General features: G+C 29.5%; 5 protein-coding genes across 6 annotated transcripts; 3 read left to right on the top strand and 2 right to left on the bottom strand.

The window, feature by feature from the left end:
* Window positions 1–228: 228 nt before the first annotated feature.
* On the top strand, window positions 229–3,249 carry Nup75 (nuclear pore complex protein Nup75). Its single transcript, XM_033327621.2, has 8 exons — window positions 229–403; window positions 681–1,116; window positions 1,205–1,584; window positions 1,660–1,979; window positions 2,046–2,263; window positions 2,355–2,573; window positions 2,671–2,770; window positions 2,841–3,249. Exons 1-8 carry the CDS (start codon window positions 374–376, stop codon window positions 3,049–3,051), a joined length of 1,914 nt encoding a protein of 637 aa, XP_033183512.1. The 5' UTR covers window positions 229–373; the 3' UTR covers window positions 3,052–3,249.
* A 2,186-nt stretch (window positions 3,250–5,435) lies between these two features.
* Lrrk (Leucine-rich repeat kinase) lies at window positions 5,436–15,829 on the top strand. 2 transcript variants are annotated; one of them, XM_033327938.2, is made up of 3 exons: window positions 5,436–5,912; window positions 6,103–6,315; window positions 6,397–15,829. In XM_033327938.2, exon 3 carries the CDS (start codon window positions 6,405–6,407, stop codon window positions 13,788–13,790), a length of 7,386 nt encoding a protein of 2,461 aa, XP_033183829.1. In that variant the 5' UTR covers window positions 5,436–5,912; window positions 6,103–6,315; window positions 6,397–6,404; the 3' UTR covers window positions 13,791–15,829. The 2 variants fall into 2 exon arrangements, with proteins under 2 accessions (XP_033183829.1, XP_033183827.1); XM_033327936.2 differs by having other exon boundaries at window positions 5,436–6,315.
* On the bottom strand, window positions 14,535–16,134 carry LOC117153678 (oxidized purine nucleoside triphosphate hydrolase). Its single transcript, XM_033327948.2, has 3 exons — window positions 15,983–16,134; window positions 15,095–15,240; window positions 14,535–14,728 (listed from the first exon to the last, which is right to left on the bottom strand). The coding sequence occupies exons 1-3, from the start codon at window positions 16,132–16,134 to the stop codon at window positions 14,535–14,537; spliced, it is 492 nt and encodes a 163-aa protein (XP_033183839.1).
* Window positions 16,135–16,857: 723 nt separating this feature from the next.
* mRpS23 (mitochondrial ribosomal protein S23) lies at window positions 16,858–18,013 on the bottom strand. The gene is made up of 4 exons (XM_033327949.2): window positions 17,830–18,013; window positions 17,332–17,493; window positions 17,129–17,228; window positions 16,858–17,035 (listed from the first exon to the last, which is right to left on the bottom strand). The coding sequence occupies exons 1-4, from the start codon at window positions 17,871–17,873 to the stop codon at window positions 16,922–16,924; spliced, it is 420 nt and encodes a 139-aa protein (XP_033183840.1). The 5' UTR covers window positions 17,874–18,013; the 3' UTR covers window positions 16,858–16,921.
* A 5-nt stretch (window positions 18,014–18,018) lies between these two features.
* Window positions 18,019–19,321, top strand: nero (deoxyhypusine hydroxylase nero). The gene is made up of 3 exons (XM_033327941.2): window positions 18,019–18,454; window positions 18,532–18,852; window positions 18,927–19,321. The coding sequence occupies exons 1-3, from the start codon at window positions 18,175–18,177 to the stop codon at window positions 19,235–19,237; spliced, it is 912 nt and encodes a 303-aa protein (XP_033183832.1). The 5' UTR covers window positions 18,019–18,174; the 3' UTR covers window positions 19,238–19,321.
* Window positions 19,322–19,397: the final 76 nt, after the last annotated feature.

Genomic DNA, 19,397 nt, shown 5'->3' with positions numbered 1-19,397 from the left:
ATGAAATCATAGACTTTTACGTATAAAATACAATGTTGAATATAATTATAAGACAAAAACTTTATTTATATATCCTGTCAAAGTTTTGATTCTTCTTAAAATCGCAGTATGACTAGTACATAGACTTTGTAGGTTTCGATAGAACGTTTCTTTTCATATTATCGATAGTATTTGTCGAGTATCGATATGTAGGTACAGTACGGAATTATACGATATATCGATAGTTTCCCAATCAAATACAGGTACCAATAGTTGACAGTACCGTGCATTTAACTCTGTGGAGAAATAATAAAGTTAATTACAAATAAATTGATGTGAATGTCATTATATAGTAAAGTATACTTGGACTAATAGTTTCTTTCTCGTATTAAGTATGGACGAAAACTACAGTCCTCCTACAATCGTAAGTAATAAAACTTCGTGAACCACATGCATGCTTTGAATTAACACCTAACCTATATTTCTTTCGTTTAATGCAATTAATATTGTCCCGATCTTATAAAACTCATCTGGCATAATAAAATATTTATAATTTTATTGTAATATCTTTATTCTTATACGAGTTATTTAAAATGTATAAGGTTATATAGCTTACTCCATTTTAATATTATCATATTTTATATTTTAATTATATTTTACATTTATAAAAATATATTAAGAAAAATATTTTTTATTTGTAGGATATTCCAAATACTCCTAAACATCTATGTATTACTGGAAGTTGGGTAAATAGTAGCAGAATCAGTATATATATGAATAAAAGATTTCAAAGTTCAACTAAAAAAAGTTCAGAGAAATATGAGCCAACGGTACATATTTTAAAGCCAGAAGTAATTCTGTTTTCTCCACAATTACGTAAATTAGTAAACGAAAGTAATGGTGTCTTTCTATCCATTCAAAAAATAAAATCTTCTTCTGGAGATGTTAGACCAGAACTTTTAAAACATAGCAAGCAATACAGGTCTATTTTAAGAGCATGTATAGAAAGTTTGCAAGATATATGTGGAAAATGTTTGACTGATAAAAAAGAATCACTAGAAAATTTTCTGACCATTTTTTATCAAATAGAATGTATATGGCACTTGATCGAAATCCTTTATGTAGATATAGTACCAGGTAAATTATTTTGTTTTAATTATCTATTAAAAACAGAGAATGGCAAATATATATTGAAAAATCCTAATATATAATATTTTTAATTTAGGTGATGTAGTATTACCACAATTGTTAGAATGGATTAGATTTCATTTTCCATCTAGAGAACTTGTAGCAGTTAAAATATTAGCCCAGAAGACAATCGGTGCTGATTTGGAGTATCCAAATTATTGGGAAGCTGTAATAGGCTGTGCATTACATGGAAAGTTAGATTTAGTAAGAGCTTTATTAGCATTACATAGCAAAGCAGATCACCCTGCTTTTGTAATGGCAGAAAATATTCTTAAAACAATGCCCATCTATAATGTGTATGGTGGTTATTCTATAGATGGATTTACTACATGTTGGAAACGTTGGCAACTAGAGTTGTGTTCAAATTTAAATAGTAAAACTTTTATCGTTGATACTTATTTAGAAATGATTATGAAGGTATCTATATAAATATATACGTGTACAAATACAATAACATAATGTTACTTAAATTATTAAAAACATTTAATGCAGTTAATTGCAGGAGAACAAGATATATTGTGGCAATTTTCACAATATACAGATGCTTGGTATGAACTGTTGGCAGCAAAGTTATTTTATACTTCTCCATGTTGTAAGCAACCTGAACTTTCTCATCATGCTAATAGTATTTCCAAGAGATGGCAAGCTAATAGACCTTCTGATAATGCTATACGTGCTGTTATGGAAAGCGACTTACACCATGTTATTAAAGAAATACAATATATGGGTGATAATGGATGGTTTGCTACTCATTTGGTAGATCTATTATATGTTTGTGGAAAACTTAAAATATTGGATAGAGATCAAATAAAGTAAGTTAGTAGATAATTTATGTTATATAAAATTTGCAAAATGAGAATTATTTTATTTTTTATCAGAGTTAGCAGTCAACTTCATGAATCTCTTATATTGGAATATGGGAACACATTAATGGCACATCATTCTTTGTGGCAATGTGGTGCAAGTTACTTAATACATTGTCCTATTCAAGGCTTAGCTAGACTAGAAATACTGTTACAGTCACTTCCAATGGGGTCAGAAGCAAGAGTAAATAAAATTCTTGATATAGCACGAGATAATAAGATGGATCATATAGGTTGATATTGTTTCTCAAATTATTATATACATATATATAATTCATTTTAATATAAAACATACTGACTATATTTAAAAACTCTCTTTGTTAGTTACTAGCATTTGTAAAATTCAAGGACTAAAATCTATGAGGCAAGGAAGATTGGGAAATGCACTTGCATGGGCATTAAAAGCGCAAGATAGTGGTTTTATAACATATATTGCAGATCAGTTTTTGAAGCGTTATGCAGAACATGGAGAATTGGATTGTCGTGACCTATTAGAAAATTTAGGTTTTTGTATGATGGCTAGTGATAGACTCACATTCTTAGGTAAATCAATTTTGGAGTTTGAGTTGAGAAACAAGCAAATTTTTATTAAGAAGTTGAATTTTTATTCGATTATAATTTTTATTGTTTTTTACAATAGGAAAGTATTGCGAATTTCATCAAATGTATGGCATTGGAGAATTTAAAGAAGCAGCAAGTTTATTAGTGTCCCTTTTAGTTTCAAATTTAACACCAAAATAGTAAGCTATCCATATGTCTACACCCAAACTTTAAATTGAAAAGCAATTTAATAGAAAAATTTTATTTCAGCTTTTGGTCGATTCTTTTGTCGGATGCTATTCCATTATTAGAAGCCAAAGATGTAATTTTATCTTCCAGTGATTGTTTTGAATTATTACGTTGTGTAGAAGCACATGGAGATGATCTAAAGTTTCAAAACAAAATTGAAATCTTCCGACTAGCCGTTGCTAGGAACCTAGCTCGAGCATTGAGTCTTGAAGGCTGCCAAGTGGAACATTAGAAGATTTATTATCAATTTATTATATTAAAGAATTTTTTAATTTTTTAATTAAAAAAGAGTTTCCATGCATAATCATCAATGTATTCCATTAAATCATAGTACATCTTCTTAATATTAAAAATATAACGATAAATTTTGTAAATAAATATTTTTACATATACGATTTTTACATACGATTAAAATTATTTATAACAATGACAGTGGACTTCATTAACATTTCAATCTCAAATATGATTCTTTTTTACTGTTATTAACACTATTTCGTTATGATAAACATCTAATAAGAAATAGATTTTTAATGGAATATATAAAATTCTAATAAAAAGTAAAAGTAAATTTCTAATAAAATGTAACTATATTAGTAGTAATTGTAGTAATAGAATACTATTATTAATATTTATTCATATGTATATAAGAAACTATAAAAATATTACATATAAAAATTCATTGGTTTTCACACATTTGATATTGGGACCAAGGTTTACTCTCACTTATAATTAACATACACAATATTGAATTAAATTTTAATACATACCAAATTACATTAATTCTTTAAGACGGATATAATTTCAAATAATCTTATAAAAATACAAATAATCTTATTATCTTAAAGTATAATATGCACTATTACAAAAAAAATTACATAAAAATTTGCAATTTGTGTATCTACAAAAAAAGATTACATATTTTAACTTAAATAATCTATTCAATGGTAGTAAAAGTAATTGCATAGTGCTACCCATATAGTGCTATTATCATGCACTATATGTAATGTAATCAATTGATAAAAAAAGTCAGTAATCACGTTACGTAATATCAGACATAATACCACAAACGCGGTATACAGAGGTGTATCACTCAACATAGGTGTAATAATATAAGTGTTTCGAGGTCAATATAGCTTATATTATTTTTGTATAATTTTCAATGTTACCGATTTTTAACCTAGATTCCAACATTAGTAACAGATAGAATTAAAATTAAATCTGATCATAAAATAATACAAACAAGACATATATATATACAGTACGTGTACATAAAAATTAATTAATTGATTCACGTAATTGTAAGCAGAAATGTAAAAAAAGTCCAAAAATCATGTATTTTGTAGCTTTTTAGATAACTTATTTTTACAAATCTGATTTTACAAATATTTACCTTGTGCATCCGAAATTTGAATAAATTTTACGTAAAAGAGGAACATGACCGCTTTTCTTTTGTATACATAAATTACTATGTCTTCCTTACTTTCCTAATTGTACGTAACTATTGCTACTTCAATATTATTTCCATTAATATATACTTCTTATTGTTTATATGATTAAAGTCATGTATGATGACACATTTATATTATTTATATTATTTATATTATTTTATTTTATTAAAAGAGAATCATCGCATTCGTCATAACAAATTTAAAAAGGTCCAATCTTAATTAAAGGTCATCAGTGAAAATTTGAATCTTTATGTTTTTCATAGAATCTTCGTGAAACTATTAGGAATAGATCGAAAAAAGATAAATAAGGTATTTCACGTGAAAATGTATCTAAACGCTATGTATCTTATTTGAGTGGCGTTCCAAATGTTCGAATGTGCTTTTATATTTGAAAACTGTTTCGCTTTACGCGAACACTTTACGCAATGATTCTGGTAACAGCTATTTTATAATTGTGAGAAAAGACTACATTAATTTTGACTTTTTAGATAAAAATCCTAATCTTTTTTACCGTTTTGTAGAAGAATGAATTCTTATTGTGAGTATATGTGAAATAGAATATAAATCTAAAAGTTGTAAATAGATAAGTATCACGAAATAATGTTGGGAATATTCTACAATTTACAGTATTAATATACATTGCTCGTTCAATGATCGTAATGTCTTCAATGTGAAATTTCCTCTTATAGAAAACATGTACTTATTGTTAGATGTGTGTCTAATTTATGGAGAAAGTAAAAAAAAATCGATTTAGGGTTTAAATTTTGTATGTACCATACTATATCAAAAATTAAACTATCATCGGTAAATTGCTAAAATTCTACGATATACACATACATATGTCTATGAATGTACTTATATATATCATAATATATAAACATTATATATATATACATAATGTAATAGTATATATTATGATGATATGTATGATTAAAACGAGTTCAAATAAGGTCGCGTTTGAATTTATACTATCTTACAAATCTATTAATAATGTTCTCTTTACGCTGTATACAATAGGAAATATGAGAATGTAATTTTTCATTCATGAATGATTCATTACGTGTGGGGTGCAGTATGTCAACAGTTTACTATGGATCTAACTATACGATACAAAATTTTTACTCGTAGGTGCAACGGAAGACGTTTTTTTGCTACATTCACTGACTTTATCACTCGGTGATTGGACTGATTATATTTTCTAAATCCACCACTTTAAAGCATAGGAAACATAACGAAACCTCTAATTTTTGTTTCGGTATTTCATTTTGTGTGGCACAAAGTCCCATAAGACAATATATGTACTTTGTATTTCGTCTGTGGTAATGATATTTATTTAAATCGATCCGATGTTATTCATGCATAAAATTGTAGCTAAAGGTGTGTTAGGTGCGTACAGTCGATAAAGAGAACTGACAAAATGGCGGTCGCTAAGTATTATGTTTAATATCATTCTGGTTTTTTATTCCAAAGCTATCATAGAAAACAAGCTACTATTTTAATTGTCAGTCCAAAGGGAAACAATTAAAAATTATGAGAAGAAATTACGCATGTACAGTGAACAGTGAAAAATTTGAAAATATTAATCGAACATGATTTTTGTGAATATTTTTAAACCGTACTCCAATTGATATATTTTGACATATATGTGAGTTTTGTATTTATGCACTAAATTTTAAATTATAAACAAGGTTGTTATTTAATTACGAGAAGAAAGTAACAAGATTCGAAGATTCTATTTAAAATATATACAAATATTTATGTAAAAACACGTAAATAAATAATCGAAATTTTACAAATGTATGTAAACAACTTTAAATATTTAACTTCCACTTTAGACACAGTGGATCTAAAATTTATAAAGAATGGTGCAATTTTTTGCATACTAAATTATATTGAATATAAAACATTCAATTTTGATCAAATTGAGAATAAAAAATCATATGCAAAATATCACAAGAGAAGAGTATACAAACAATATCACTGCATAACTGATGATCAGATGAATTTATAATCATGTAATCAAGATATTTATATTCAAGATACAGATAGTAAGTATAAAATAATATTTTTGCAAGTAGAATGTATATTATAAAAATATGAATATAAGAATATAATGTAAATATTTATAGTTTACATCATGGAAGATTATACTCCTATTGATGAAGATTTTCCTGGTCGTCTGCTACACCAAGCTGCTTTGTGGGATAATGCAGAATTATTAGAAGATCTTCTAAGAGGAGAGCATGCACAGTACATAAATAGTCAAGATTCATGGGGTAGAACACCATTACATGCTGCAGCTATTACCGAAAATTCAAGATGTTTGGATGTACTACTATCTGCAGGGGCAAATCCAAATATTCCATGTGGGCCACGGGGTCATTACCGGACACCGTTACATATTTGTGCAGAACATGGACATAGTTCCAACATTGAAAAACTTTTAAAATTCGATGCAAATCTAATGATCCAAGACAATAATGGTGAAAGACCATTAGATGTGGCTGAGAAAGCTAAGCAAGATGTTAGCATAAATTTGCTCAAATCAGCAGCTGAAAAGTATGAATTGGAAAAACTCGCAGTACATGCTTCTTTGCGTGCAATCTGTATTCAAGGAGATGTTGTAGCAGCTAAAAATCTTATTCAAGGACATACTTCGGATTTGGAATGCATTATCAACATGGCACCAAATGGTGCAAATACTCTACTTTTTATAGCTTGCGAGATGGGTCACAAAGATATAGTTCGTTTGCTTCTGGATCATGGTGCAGATTGCAGAATGCATCCTGTTACCAAATACTGTCCATTATATATAGCTTGTTACAACGGTAAAGTAGAAATAGTGGAATTGCTTCTCCGACACTTTCCTAAACAAGTACAATCTTTAACTGTGGAAAAATGGTTACCAATTCATGTGGCAACTATAAATGGTCATCATTTAGTTATTGATTTACTATTGAAATTTGAATATCCACAAACTACGTATCAACGCTATAAAGACTCATCCGGAGAGTATGAATACGAAATGCCATTTGATATCAATACTCAGGACGTTACGGGACAAAATGTTCTTTATATATCTAGTATGCTTGGAAACATAAAAATCGTAGAATTACTACTAAATTATAAAGTAAAAGCAAGAAAAATCAAAGAAGAAGATATGGGGGTGGCGCAGCCACTCCCGATGTCGAAAAGGAAGATTTCGAGCGGTATACAAAGATTAATGTCTAGTTTAAATTTTAGAAGCAAAGCGTTCGATAAAAAAGATGACAATATGATATGTCCATTAAACTTAGATTTGTATTGCAACAATGTTACCGAAACTGCTTTACATGCGGCTGTAAAAGGCAAGCACACAGAAGTAGTTACCGCTTTATTATTGGCAGGTGCCGATCCTAATTTGCCTGTAAAAGTTCCTTATGATCAGAGTGATCCAGAAAGTAATTACTCTAGCGCGTTAATTATAGCTTGTCAACAACGTGACATAAAAATTGCAGATCTTTTACTGAAGCACAGTGCTGTAGATAATACATGCAAAGCAATCAAAATCGCCGCACAAAACAGAGACGAACCTCTCACGGCAAAACTTTTATCTATAAAAGCTTACCCTGATTCAGAATACAAAATTAACAAAAAAGCTATGACCGAATGTACCCAAACTTCTCACTTTTCTGCACTATCCTCTTTTGGAAACGTAACGTATTCGACGCTATTTCCAAATACACCAACGATGATTAATTGGCATGATCAACAATGTCATCTTTCACAAATACGTGCTCAGTGGTTGACAGATGCTGTATTACACGTAAACAAAAAGCTGAGTGCTAAAAATAACGACTTGGTGTTATATGCTATCACAAGGATAGATATCTCTCTTAATTCTATCACTTCTGTACCACCTATCATATTTTATTTACAAAGCCTGCGATACCTCAATATGGCTCAAAATAAAATAGACACTCTTACAGCTGAGCCAAAAAGTCCTAAAGATAAATTGTGTCCAGTTTTGGAAGAGATGTATCTTCAGGACAATCGATTGGAACAATTGCCGGAATTCATAATGAATTTACCTGCATTGGAGATTATGGATGTTTCAAACAATAAATTGCAGTGTCTTCCAGATAATTTATGGCGAGCACCGAAATTAAAGGAATTGAACGCGTCGTTTAATCTGTTGAAGATTTTACCTAGTCAAGTTTCGCAAAATATTTCACGAAAAACACAAAGGGAAGATTGTTTAAACAATAGCCCTAGCAGTCGAAGTTTAGCATCGCAATTGGCTATATCACGTGAAGATTCCTTGGAGTTTGAGTCATTCACTAAAATAGCAAATGCACAAATTATCGAGATGGATCGCCCTCATGTTTGGACCAAATCCGTTCAAGTATCAGAAAAGGTTTCAGACGATAATGAAAGTGGAGCAAGGTCGGTGCTTACATCCCTGAACTTGGCGCATAATTTATTTAATAGTATTCCAGTAGCTTTGCCATGCTTAGCTGTTAATCTAGTGAGATTAAATATGGCTTATAATTCTCTTCGATCCATGAGCCATATAACATCATATCCGGCGAGTTTAAAACAGTTAGACTTATCCAATAATCAAATCTCTCGATGGCCCAGTTTACCACAAGTGGAGGGTGCTGACTTGATGGAACAAGCAAACACTGCGTGTTATTGTCCCGCAACAAATGTACAGTCACCAATCGTTCCAGGCAGTAACAGACAAACGGCTACATCATTACGCGATGTAGTTCTCATGTCGGTTTGCACGCATAGACGTCACTTACGCTTAGAGAATTTAAGAACATTGATTCTTGCTAACAATCTGTTGAGCAGAATTCAATTAACATCGATCGATGACGGGGAAATGCCAAATTTAGAAGAGGAGAATATAGACAGGGACACAAGAATCACTTATTCTGGCTCAAAATTGTATCTTCTGTTTCCTAATGTTAGTATGCTCGACGTTAGCAATAACAAATTGAAAGAAATTCCCCAAAACATTTACGAGCTTAATAATCTATCTGTTCTAAATATAAGCGGTAATCCGGAAATCATCGAATTGCCACCACAAATGGGTCTGCTTTCCCGTTTGTGGAATTTAAATACTCAAGGTTGTAGATTGCAAGAACCTTTGAAAACAATGATCGAATCGAAGAAATATAAAACAATGGACGTGATTGGGTATTTAAAATCAATTTTAGAGGACGCTAAACCGTATGCACGCATGAAGTTAATGATCGTAGGAATTCAAGGTATCGGTAAAACTAGCTTATTAGAACAGTTGAGACAAGAGGGTGAAGTTCCAAATAAAAAAAAAGCTGCAGAACACTGGGCAAAACGAATGGGTAATAAAAATATTAACGCGAAGACTGCCAGAGGAACAACGATATCTACCGTTGGCGTTGATATAGGAGACTGGATTTATGAAAAAAAAGTGAGAGGTCAGTCATCCCATGGCCCAGTTTATTTTAGAACATGGGATTTTGGTGGTCAGAGAGAATACTATGCAACACATCAATACTTTTTATCTAAACGAAGTCTATATTTGGTTGTATGGAGAATCATCGATGGTTTTAAAGGTGTATCTGAAATATTTCAATGGTTAGTAAATATTCAAAGCAGAGCTCCGAATTCTCCAGTAATCATTGTTGGGACTCATTATGATATATCGTACGAGCATAGCGAGGCGTTACAACAATATATCCGTGATAAGTTTATAAACGTGGTTGACGCTGAAAAATGTGGCTTACCAAAAGTCATGGAGACTATTGAAGTGAGCTGTAAAACGAAGCACAATATAAAAATGCTATGTAATTTGATATACGATGTTGTATTTAGTTTAAGATCACCCGGAAGCAAAGAATTATTGCTTGAACAAAAAGTTCCTGCCAGTTATCTTGCCTTGGAAGATGTGGTGATACAGCTTGCACATGATAGGAAATTGTCTGGTGCAGATCCGGTTTTAAAAGCTGATCAGTATTACACAGCAGTTAATAACGAGCTTCAAAAATTGCATAGATCATTTAGGGATCCTGCTGAACTACATCAAGCAACACTTTTTCTCCATGAAAATGGTATTATTTTACATTATGATGATGCTACGTTAAAGGATTTATACTTTCTTGATCCACAGTGGCTTTGCGATATGTTAGCACATGTAGTAACGATACGTGAAATTAATCCTTTTGCCAGGTGTGGTATAATGAAATTAGACGATATTCAACATGTTTTTAAATCCTCTACGATATCGTCTATAGATACCCAAGGATATATCGTTAGCTTGTTAAATAAGTTTGAAGTTGCGTTAACTTGGGATTATCGTACTCTATTGATTCCTTCTTTATTGCCAACTGAAGAAGATATTTTAAGAAATAACCAAATAATCAAAATTCCTGTAAAAACACGAAGCTGGCACATACGTTCTAAAAAGATTACATCTCCGATGATAACATTTCAAAATTGTACCGGAGAAAGTAAATCAAGTACAGAATGTGTACTAACGTCTAGGTCACAACCAGATTGTTCTGTCACGCGGCTGCTTTTAATGTCTTATTTTCCCAGTGGTTTTTGGTCGAGGCTCATAACTAGAATTTTAGCCGACGATGCTATTGTTGAGATTGTGATGTCATTTCTAGCGCCTTTCAAAGATTTCGTTGATGATAATATTTTTGTAAGCTTGTTAGATACACAAGCTGAGTGGGTACTCTGGCAAACAGGGATAGAGTTAAAATATTCTAATATTACTTTACTACGCCTCAAAGAAGTCAATTACAACTTAAAGAATTCGCCGTATGATTATAGACAGTTTAAATTTAAACTGAAACAAGATGGAATATGGTGTACAGTAGATTTGAAGAATTCGGCAATTTTAGAAATTTGGTTTCCAGTTGATACTTTAGTGATAAAACAACCTATTATGTCAGACTCAGCTGAAGAAGAACCAATGGGCTATCAAGCAATTGTAGTAGAACCTCGACCAGAAAGTATGCCACAATTATTGGCGCTAATAGTCGATCATATTGATATTTTATTAGAAGATTGGTATCCTACATTAGGAACACGTTTTGTGCATACATCCGAGGGTAAACTATTAGTCACACGATTAATACCGTGTCCACGCTGTTTATTAAATAATGGAGAAAACGAAAATGAAATTAGTGATACTGATCGTTTGACGGAAGATATTCAAAAATATTATATAAATAAAGAAAGACAAAGCCAGGATAGTTATAAATCTGATGGCGATAGCGGTGTAGGATATGATAGTTTAACATCCAGCAGAATGCCATCTTTAGAGGGTCATCCAGATATTATTAAACAAAGCACTCATTTTGAAGGTATTTTAGCATATTCCTGGATGGTTGAAGAATGCATTTTGTCTGCCTATAGTAATAAACCAATTAGTTGTCCTAAACACTCTGATATACCATTGTCACATGTAGCTCCAGATATTATTTTTATGGATCTAGGATCAAAACACTTAATAAAATCAGAAGATGTTAAATTGGGGAAATTATTAGGTCGTGGAGCATTTGGATTTGTATTTAAAGGTGTCTGTCGCTTACCAGGAACTTATCACAAAGTTGATGTTGCTATCAAAATGTTGCAACCAGTTCCACCAGGTCCAAATTCAAAACAATCTGCTATTCTTGCTTATAAAGCTGCACAAAGTAAATGGGATAGAGATCCTTTACAGTATGCTTGTAAAGCCTACTGTACTGCAAGACAAGAATTAAATATTTTGTTGACACTCAGACATACAAATATTGTACCTCTAATTGGAATAGTGGTTAGTCCACTAGCACTAGTACTAGATTTGGCACCAGAAGGTGCATTAGATAATGTATTGAAAAATTACAGACGTTCTGGTGCTAAATTAGATCCATACACATTACAAGCTATAATTCTCCAAGTAGCAAAAGCAGTAGAATATCTTCATCAACAACATGTGATTTATAGAGACTTAAAATCAGAAAATGTTTTAGTTTGGCAGATGCCTTTACCATTTCAAGATTACCCTGAACATCCTGTTCATGTTAAAGTAGCTGATTATGGCATATCCAGACTTACATTACCAACTGGTGCTAAAGGATTTGGAGGAACAGAAGGATTTATGGCACCTGAAATTATTAAATATAACGGCGAAGAAGAATATACTGAAAAAGTTGATTCCTTTTCATTTGGAATGTTTATATATGAATTGATCACTTTAAGACAACCATTTGAGGGCCATGAAGCAGTTAAAGAATGTATTTTGGAAGGTGGAAGACCACCATTAACATACAGGGAAACATTTCATCCTTGTTATGCTCTTGATTTAATGGTTATATGTTGGGCTCAAAATCCAAAAGATAGACCTACTGCAAGTCAAATAGTTTCCATTGCATCAGCACCTGAATTTACCCATCTTATAGATGTCATATTATTAACAGAAAGAACTCAAGTAACTGCTATTACTATGACAAATAGAACTATAGAAGAAAATTTAAGTGGAGATGAAATTTGGTTTGGACATAATAATGGTGAAGTTGATATGTTATTAGGAACTCAGAAAGGTTGGTTACAACATGTTAGGATTGAAACTCCTATAATACCATATGCAATGTGTGGAGTAGATGGATACATATGGATTGGTGATGATATAGGGCAAGTACATGTTTATTTAGGCAGTAATTTTGGTTGTGTTGCCAGTTATAATCTTGAACCTGATCATAGTATGGAATCTAAAATAGTAGGTCTAATTTATTTAGAACAAATAAAACAATTTGCAGTAGCACTGCATAGTGGTAAGACATTTCTATTGTCAAATTCTTTCACACAAATGAAAAAGATGGAAATTACAACTGATATTCAAGATAATATAAAGACATATTCCTTGGCAGCTGTTTATAAAAAGAAACGAATATTGGAGTTATGGGTGGGACAAAGTTTTGGTAAAGTATCAATTTATGTTTTAAAAGACAACAGTTTAATAGATACAGTACAACTTTCTCATGTAACTGGAGAAACAGCTATTAAAAATTTATTTGCTACGCATTTATTGAGTGCTGAAAATTCTGTGTTATCATACACATATCCTGGATGTATTGTGTATCAATGGGATGTGGATACTAGGCAAATAATAAATAAATTAGATATGTCTAAATTAGTACCTTGTTCAGAAAGTTTAAAGTCCATTTCTATAGAAGAAAATTTATCAACAGAAAAGTGCCAAGTAACAGCTTTGGAAGCTTGTAGGAATCAGTTATATATTGGTACTACTTGGGGATGTATTGTAGTAGCTGAATGTAACTCTCTTAGACCGATTACCGTTTTCAGACCTTTCGAAGGTAAGGTATGTCAAATAATATCATTTAAATCAACAGATGAAAAGAAATTAGTACTAGCAACTGTTGGCCAAGGTTACAGAAGTTTAATTTCACGATATACAGATTTTCTGATTGACAGTTTAGATGCAGAAGATCTTAAGCATAGTATGTATGCTCTCTTATGGAGATCTGAACATTGGTCAGCTGCTTAACTATAATGTTTTATGACAAGGTAAAGCCAAGTGTGCTTTATGGTGCAAAGATAAAAGTGATATAACTGGTTGAGAATTCTATACGTCCATGATATATTTTAGTCTGTAGACTTTAAGCTTTCTATCTTGCCTCATCTTGTATTTTTTGAGCTGAAGATAAAAATATTTATCTTTTAATATGTCCAAGCTAAATGGTGCTTGATTGATATATTCTCTGCAAATCTTCATTTACAAAATAATCATAATTTAAGCAGGATATTTTTATCTTTATGTGATGTATCACAGTATAGTTTTATAACTTATTATATAAGTACTTAGATTTTTAAAATAATGATATATTCATTTAATAAAAAGAAAGAAGTAGAAAAAGGGATTATTAGCCTCGCAACATATTTGAAAAATTATTTAATGATCTCTGAAATATCACAAAATATTTGTATATCGGATACTGTTTAGCATATGTGCTTTTAGTTGATGGAAAATCAGCAAACAGGTACAATTAATGTAGTACCAATGTAACATATTTGTATAATGTCTGCTTAAAAATCTTTCTTGATATAATCTAAGATTAATGAGTGATAAAAAGTAATGATTACAAGATGGTTTTATTACTAAAAAGATTATCAAATTAGTATAAAGCCAAATTTTATTATAATTATAAAAATGTGAAAGTGAATTTTTTAATAATAATTAACATTATTAATAATGTATAGCAGGGTGTGTGTTAAGAATGAAAGGTGAATGTTATGAGATACAATCTAATGCTGGTAGTTCTTCCATAGTTTCAATGTTATACTTAAGAATTAGGTCTTGACCTCGGTACAAAAAATATCCTCTGAATAATTCCCCTCGTAACATATAAGGGAACCAATATTCATCATCCGGCCACATTTGTTTGAAAGGAATATCTTTCAAATTATACCATTTTGGTCGCATTTCTGAACAAAAGAATATAAATATAATTACAGTGTATTTATTATATTTTTAAGTAGGTATACGTTAGATATTACAAAAAAAGTGTAATAGATATCTTTTTAAACTTTTTTATTTTGCTCAAACATATTCTAGTTTCTTTGTCCTTCTAATTGTTTTTATAGTTTGCATAGTTTAAACAAAAACATGCAATTTCATGATTATGATTAGATAGATATTATTGCAGTATGATTAAAATAAAGAAATATAGAGACATGGAATAATAACTAATATTGCACATAAAAATATACATAATTAATAATAAGAATAAATACTTGATAATAATGTAATATTAATTTTAGTTATAATATTAATGTTTGAAATTTAAATACCTTCAGATTCTATTATCTTTCCACAATACTCATATGTTTCAAAAACATGAACTTCTAATAGAACTTCATCTCCCTCAAATTCAAATTCTAAAATTCCAACTTTTTTTAATTTTTGTGCAGATAAACCACATTCTTCTTTTAATTCACTATAAAATTATACACTGATAATTTAAGAAGTATACACTTTAATTTTTATTTCGTTTATGTGTGATAGCAATATTCTAAAACATTACATGCAATAATCATATTATATTGCATACATTTTATTTTTAACTTATCTTAAATATCTTTTCTATTATTTTTACCAATTACTATCACAATTTTAATTTAAATGTAATATTTTGTATTTATTTAATTATTTAAAATTGTACCTGTGTATACATGATGATTCATGAAAAATATTTTAGAATTACCTTGTAAAGGTATTATGTGCAGAAATAGATTTAAATAGGATTAAATAAACAATGTAATGCCATATAACGTTTTTTAGATATATGGCGTTATTAGAAACCATAAATAAAAAATCTTGTGTATAACAATTTTGTTTCTATATTCTAAATAAAAAGATCTCTGATATTCATGAATATTTTTTCTTTAACTTTGTCAAATTTATATTATTATTATTTTCATGACTCATCCTGTATATAATTAAACAAAGTGATAAAAATCTTTGTTAAAATTCGTTGTTATTTAATGTATCAGTTATTATGAAATATAAGATATTGTTGAATATAATATTCTCAACTTATTACTAACAATAATTTCTCTTTTTAAAAGTTTATATTATTTAGTTCATATATAGTATAGTAGTACAGTGAAAATTTAAATTTACAACGTTTTTTTCGATTTACATGAGATAATTTCAGTCTGTTATTTAAAATTATTTACCGCACAGCTCCTTGAAAAATTGATTCTCCAGGCTCCACTTTACCGCCAAAACCGTTCCATTTATCTTTTCCGAATCCTCGTTTTTTGAAGCCCAATAAAATTTCTACTGTTTTTCTAATAAAGACTAACGAAAAAACTTTTTTTGTAGACATTTTGATCTATAAACTTATCTAGAAACTTGAAGTTTTATTCTATTTTGCGTGTGATAAAATTCTTTTGGAAAATTACAACAGTAATACATTCATATGGTACTAATTTTGTACAATTTAAAGTTGAAATTGATTTTTGGTTCTTTCTTTAAATAAAGGTTGAATTTGCAATAAGAGAGTTATTGTATAATATAAATTTTCACGCTTTAATTTGAAACGTAGTTGAACTGCTTGAAAGGTTATGCTGCTATTAGAATACTTAAAGTATACTAACAATAAGGGTAGTTTCTGAACGTACGTTTACACATATTTATTATATCCTCCGAAATGTTATCATAGAAAATTTTATGATGGTATACCTTCTATAATGAAATACGTACTTTTACCACCTAATTTATCTTGTATTACTAATTATATCTTAATATTTATAATAAATAAGCAGATTAGCACTTTTATTAAATTATTCATTTTTTTATTTCAATTGAACGCCACATCAATCACTTGTATGAGTTACTAGTGACTCAAGGGCTAGGTTTATAAATTTTTTTATACAGTTTGATATGTTTAGGTAGCATAGTAGCGTGTAAACTATTGTGTAGCAATGATATATTACAAAATTATATATACATTTAAAGTGATAAGGAAAATTCTTATATTTATTAACAACATATACAATATTAACAAAAACGGGATAGTATGCACAGTGAAGATTAAATACATGTTGCATCTAATTTAATATTATATTTTTCTCTATTCAGTATATTATTATAAATACAATATATACAAATTCTTATGTTTGTTGTTCTTTATCATGTTCAATATTTTTGTGTGGTGTGTGTGGCTTAAAAATTATTTTATAACTCTTCAATGCTTTCTCATACGCCTCTTCTTTTTTAACACCACCCTATAACAAGTAGAATAAATTTGTAATCTGATTGTCATATAATTAAATATGTTATATAGCATTATGTTTAATAGAATTTCTATTTTATGTTACCTGTAATAAACAATCATAAATAGTGAAAAAGATTTGAGTTTCGGTAATCTTATCTTTTTTCATATCTATAATAGGTAGTGATACATCTTTGTGAAATTTTCTACAAAATTACACATTTGAAATGTAAATGTATGTTAGAAGTACATGATGATGATAAATATATATTTTACAACTATTTACATATAATTTGAAATTTTACTTACGCTCTTATAAGATCTTCCTTATAAAATATTTTTTGCATATTCATTGTTGATGTTTTTCTACTAAAAGTTGGTTCATATTTTGGAGGATAGGCTTTGTATATCTCATACCATAGTGGTAAATTATCAGGACGTAATACATCTGCATGTAACAGTGACTTTACTCTAAAAATAATTTAGGAAAATAAAATTATCTTGAAATTCTAAAAAATTATTTTTTAGTATAGCTATAGTAATTGATTAAAATAAGTGCTTTCCTTAGGAAAATTGTTTATCTTGAGAACTTCAAGATAACTGAATTTTAACCTTTTATCGCATTTATCATTTTTAATAGAATGAAAATACTTTTATTTATTACCATTAATTTTGTACATAAATAGTAGCGTGTATAATATATGACGTCAAAAATAATCTATATGATAATAAACAATTTATCTAATGGCACAATTCATATAGAATATATTCCTTAAAATTTCATAAACATTTGCAAAATAATTTTACCTTGTAAATATTGTTCCGATTCTTTCTGTTCTACTCTGTGCCATATTTTAAATATAGCGTTATAATTCGTGAATTATAATTTTATGTGTATATTGTAGTATTTAATTGATGTACACTGTGTATACATATATCCTCTTATTTTTTCTGCGAAATTTTAACCATGTGACATTATTCAATTTGATACTTAACCTCAAATGTTTCTATATAACAGCAGTTTAGTACATATAATACTTTTTAGTTTAGAACTTATAAAAAGTGGCATCTATTGTAATTATAATGCAATAAATTTTATAAAACATTAGCAAATTTTATATTTTCAATTAATTTCATTAAGAACCTGAAAATATGTTGCAAGTAAATGAGAATCAAATATCTGCAATTGGTCGTGTCTTAAATGACCAAAATCGACCATTAAAAGAAAGATTTCGTGCTTTATTTACGTTAAAAAATATCGGTGGAGCTAAAGCTATTCAAGAAATTCATAATTGCTTTAATGATGAATCAGCTTTATTAAAGCACGAACTTGCATATTGTCTTGGTCAAATGCAAGATTCCCGTGCTATACCAATTCTTATAGGAATATTAAAAGACGTTACACAAGAACCAATGGTCCGTCATGAAGCAGGTACTATATATTTATTTTTTATTCTATGTCAAATTCTGTATATTACATATAATAAGTAACATATTTCTTTATAATAGGTGAAGCTTTAGGTGCAATTGGAGATCCTACTGTAATACCAATATTAGAAGAATACAGTAAAGATTGTGTATCAGAGGTTGCAGAAACATGTGAATTAGCATTATGCAGATTGCAATGGTTAAAATTAAATAGCCATTCAACAAATTTGCAAAAAAGTCCTTATATGTCCGTGGACCCAGCACCACCAGCAGATATTGCTGATGTTAAGAAGTTAAAAGAGATTCTTTTAAATGAAAATGTTTCTTTGTTTGAAAGATACAGAGCCATGTTCTCTTTGAGAAATATATGTACTCCAGACAGTATTCTTGCTCTTAGCGAAGGTAAATAAAATAATAATGATCCTTTTCTCCTTTTTCAACTATATTTTTATAATTTATTGTTTTTATAATTTTAGGTTTAAAAGCAGGTAGTGCTTTGTTCAAACATGAGATAGCTTTTGTTCTTGGACAACTTCAGAAAGAGATTGCTGTCCCACATCTAGAAGCTTCTTTAAAGGACACAGAAGAAAATGAAATGGTGCGTCACGAATGTGCAGAAGCATTGGGTTCTATTGCTACTCCATATTGTTTTGATATTTTAAATAAGTATTTAAACGACAGTAAGAGAGTTGTACGAGAAAGTTGTGTAATTGCATTAGACATGTGCGAGTATGAGAATAGTACAGAATTTCAATATGCAGATACGTTAGGGAAAGTTGCTGCCTAAAATTGCATTTTTACACATCTATACTTATAAATACAATGTTAATGTAATAAATTGTGACTAAAATAAAATTATTCAATGTAGAAATTGCTAAATGTTGTAATTCATTATAAGCAATTATTGTATTAATTTTTAATGATTGTAGTTTACCTTCATTATCAAA

This window comes from Bombus vancouverensis, chromosome 1 (assembly GCF_051014615.1).
Source record: "Bombus vancouverensis nearcticus chromosome 1, iyBomVanc1_principal, whole genome shotgun sequence".
Lineage (NCBI taxonomy): Eukaryota > Metazoa > Arthropoda > Insecta > Hymenoptera > Apidae > Bombus > Bombus vancouverensis.
The sequence above is the reverse complement of the archived record's forward strand: the minus strand, read 5'-3'. Positions and strand labels throughout refer to the sequence as shown.

Coding starts and splice junctions, on each gene's coding strand:
- Nup75 (XM_033327621.2), top strand. CDS start 374: ATGGACGAAAACTACAGTCCTCCTACAATC. Junction 1,117..1,204: donor TTATGTAGATATAGTACCAG/GTAAATTATTTT, acceptor TTTTTAATTTAG/GTGATGTAGTATTACCACAA. Junction 2,574..2,670: donor TGATAGACTCACATTCTTAG/GTAAATCAATTT, acceptor TTTTTACAATAG/GAAAGTATTGCGAATTTCAT.
- Lrrk (XM_033327938.2), top strand. CDS start 6,405: ATGGAAGATTATACTCCTATTGATGAAGATTTTCCTGGTCGTCTGCTA.
- LOC117153678 (XM_033327948.2), bottom strand. CDS start 16,134: ATGTCTACAAAAAAAGTTTTTTCGTTAGTCTTTATTAGAAAAACAGTA. Junction 15,241..15,982: donor ATTTTTCAAGGAGCTGTGCG/GTAAATAATTTT, acceptor ATAATTTTATAG/TGAATTAAAAGAAGAATGTG. Junction 14,729..15,094: donor AAAGATAATAGAATCTGAAG/GTATTTAAATTT, acceptor TCTTTTGTTCAG/AAATGCGACCAAAATGGTAT.
- mRpS23 (XM_033327949.2), bottom strand. CDS start 17,873: ATGGCACAGAGTAGAACAGAAAGAATCGGAACAATATTTACAAG. Junction 17,494..17,829: donor ATCGGAACAATATTTACAAG/GTAAAATTATTT, acceptor AATTATTTTTAG/AGTAAAGTCACTGTTACATG. Junction 17,229..17,331: donor AAGGAAGATCTTATAAGAGC/GTAAGTAAAATT, acceptor GTAATTTTGTAG/AAAATTTCACAAAGATGTAT.
- nero (XM_033327941.2), top strand. CDS start 18,175: ATGTTGCAAGTAAATGAGAATCAAATATCTGCAATTGGTCGTGTCTTA. Junction 18,455..18,531: donor AATGGTCCGTCATGAAGCAG/GTACTATATATT, acceptor TCTTTATAATAG/GTGAAGCTTTAGGTGCAATT. Junction 18,853..18,926: donor TATTCTTGCTCTTAGCGAAG/GTAAATAAAATA, acceptor TTATAATTTTAG/GTTTAAAAGCAGGTAGTGCT.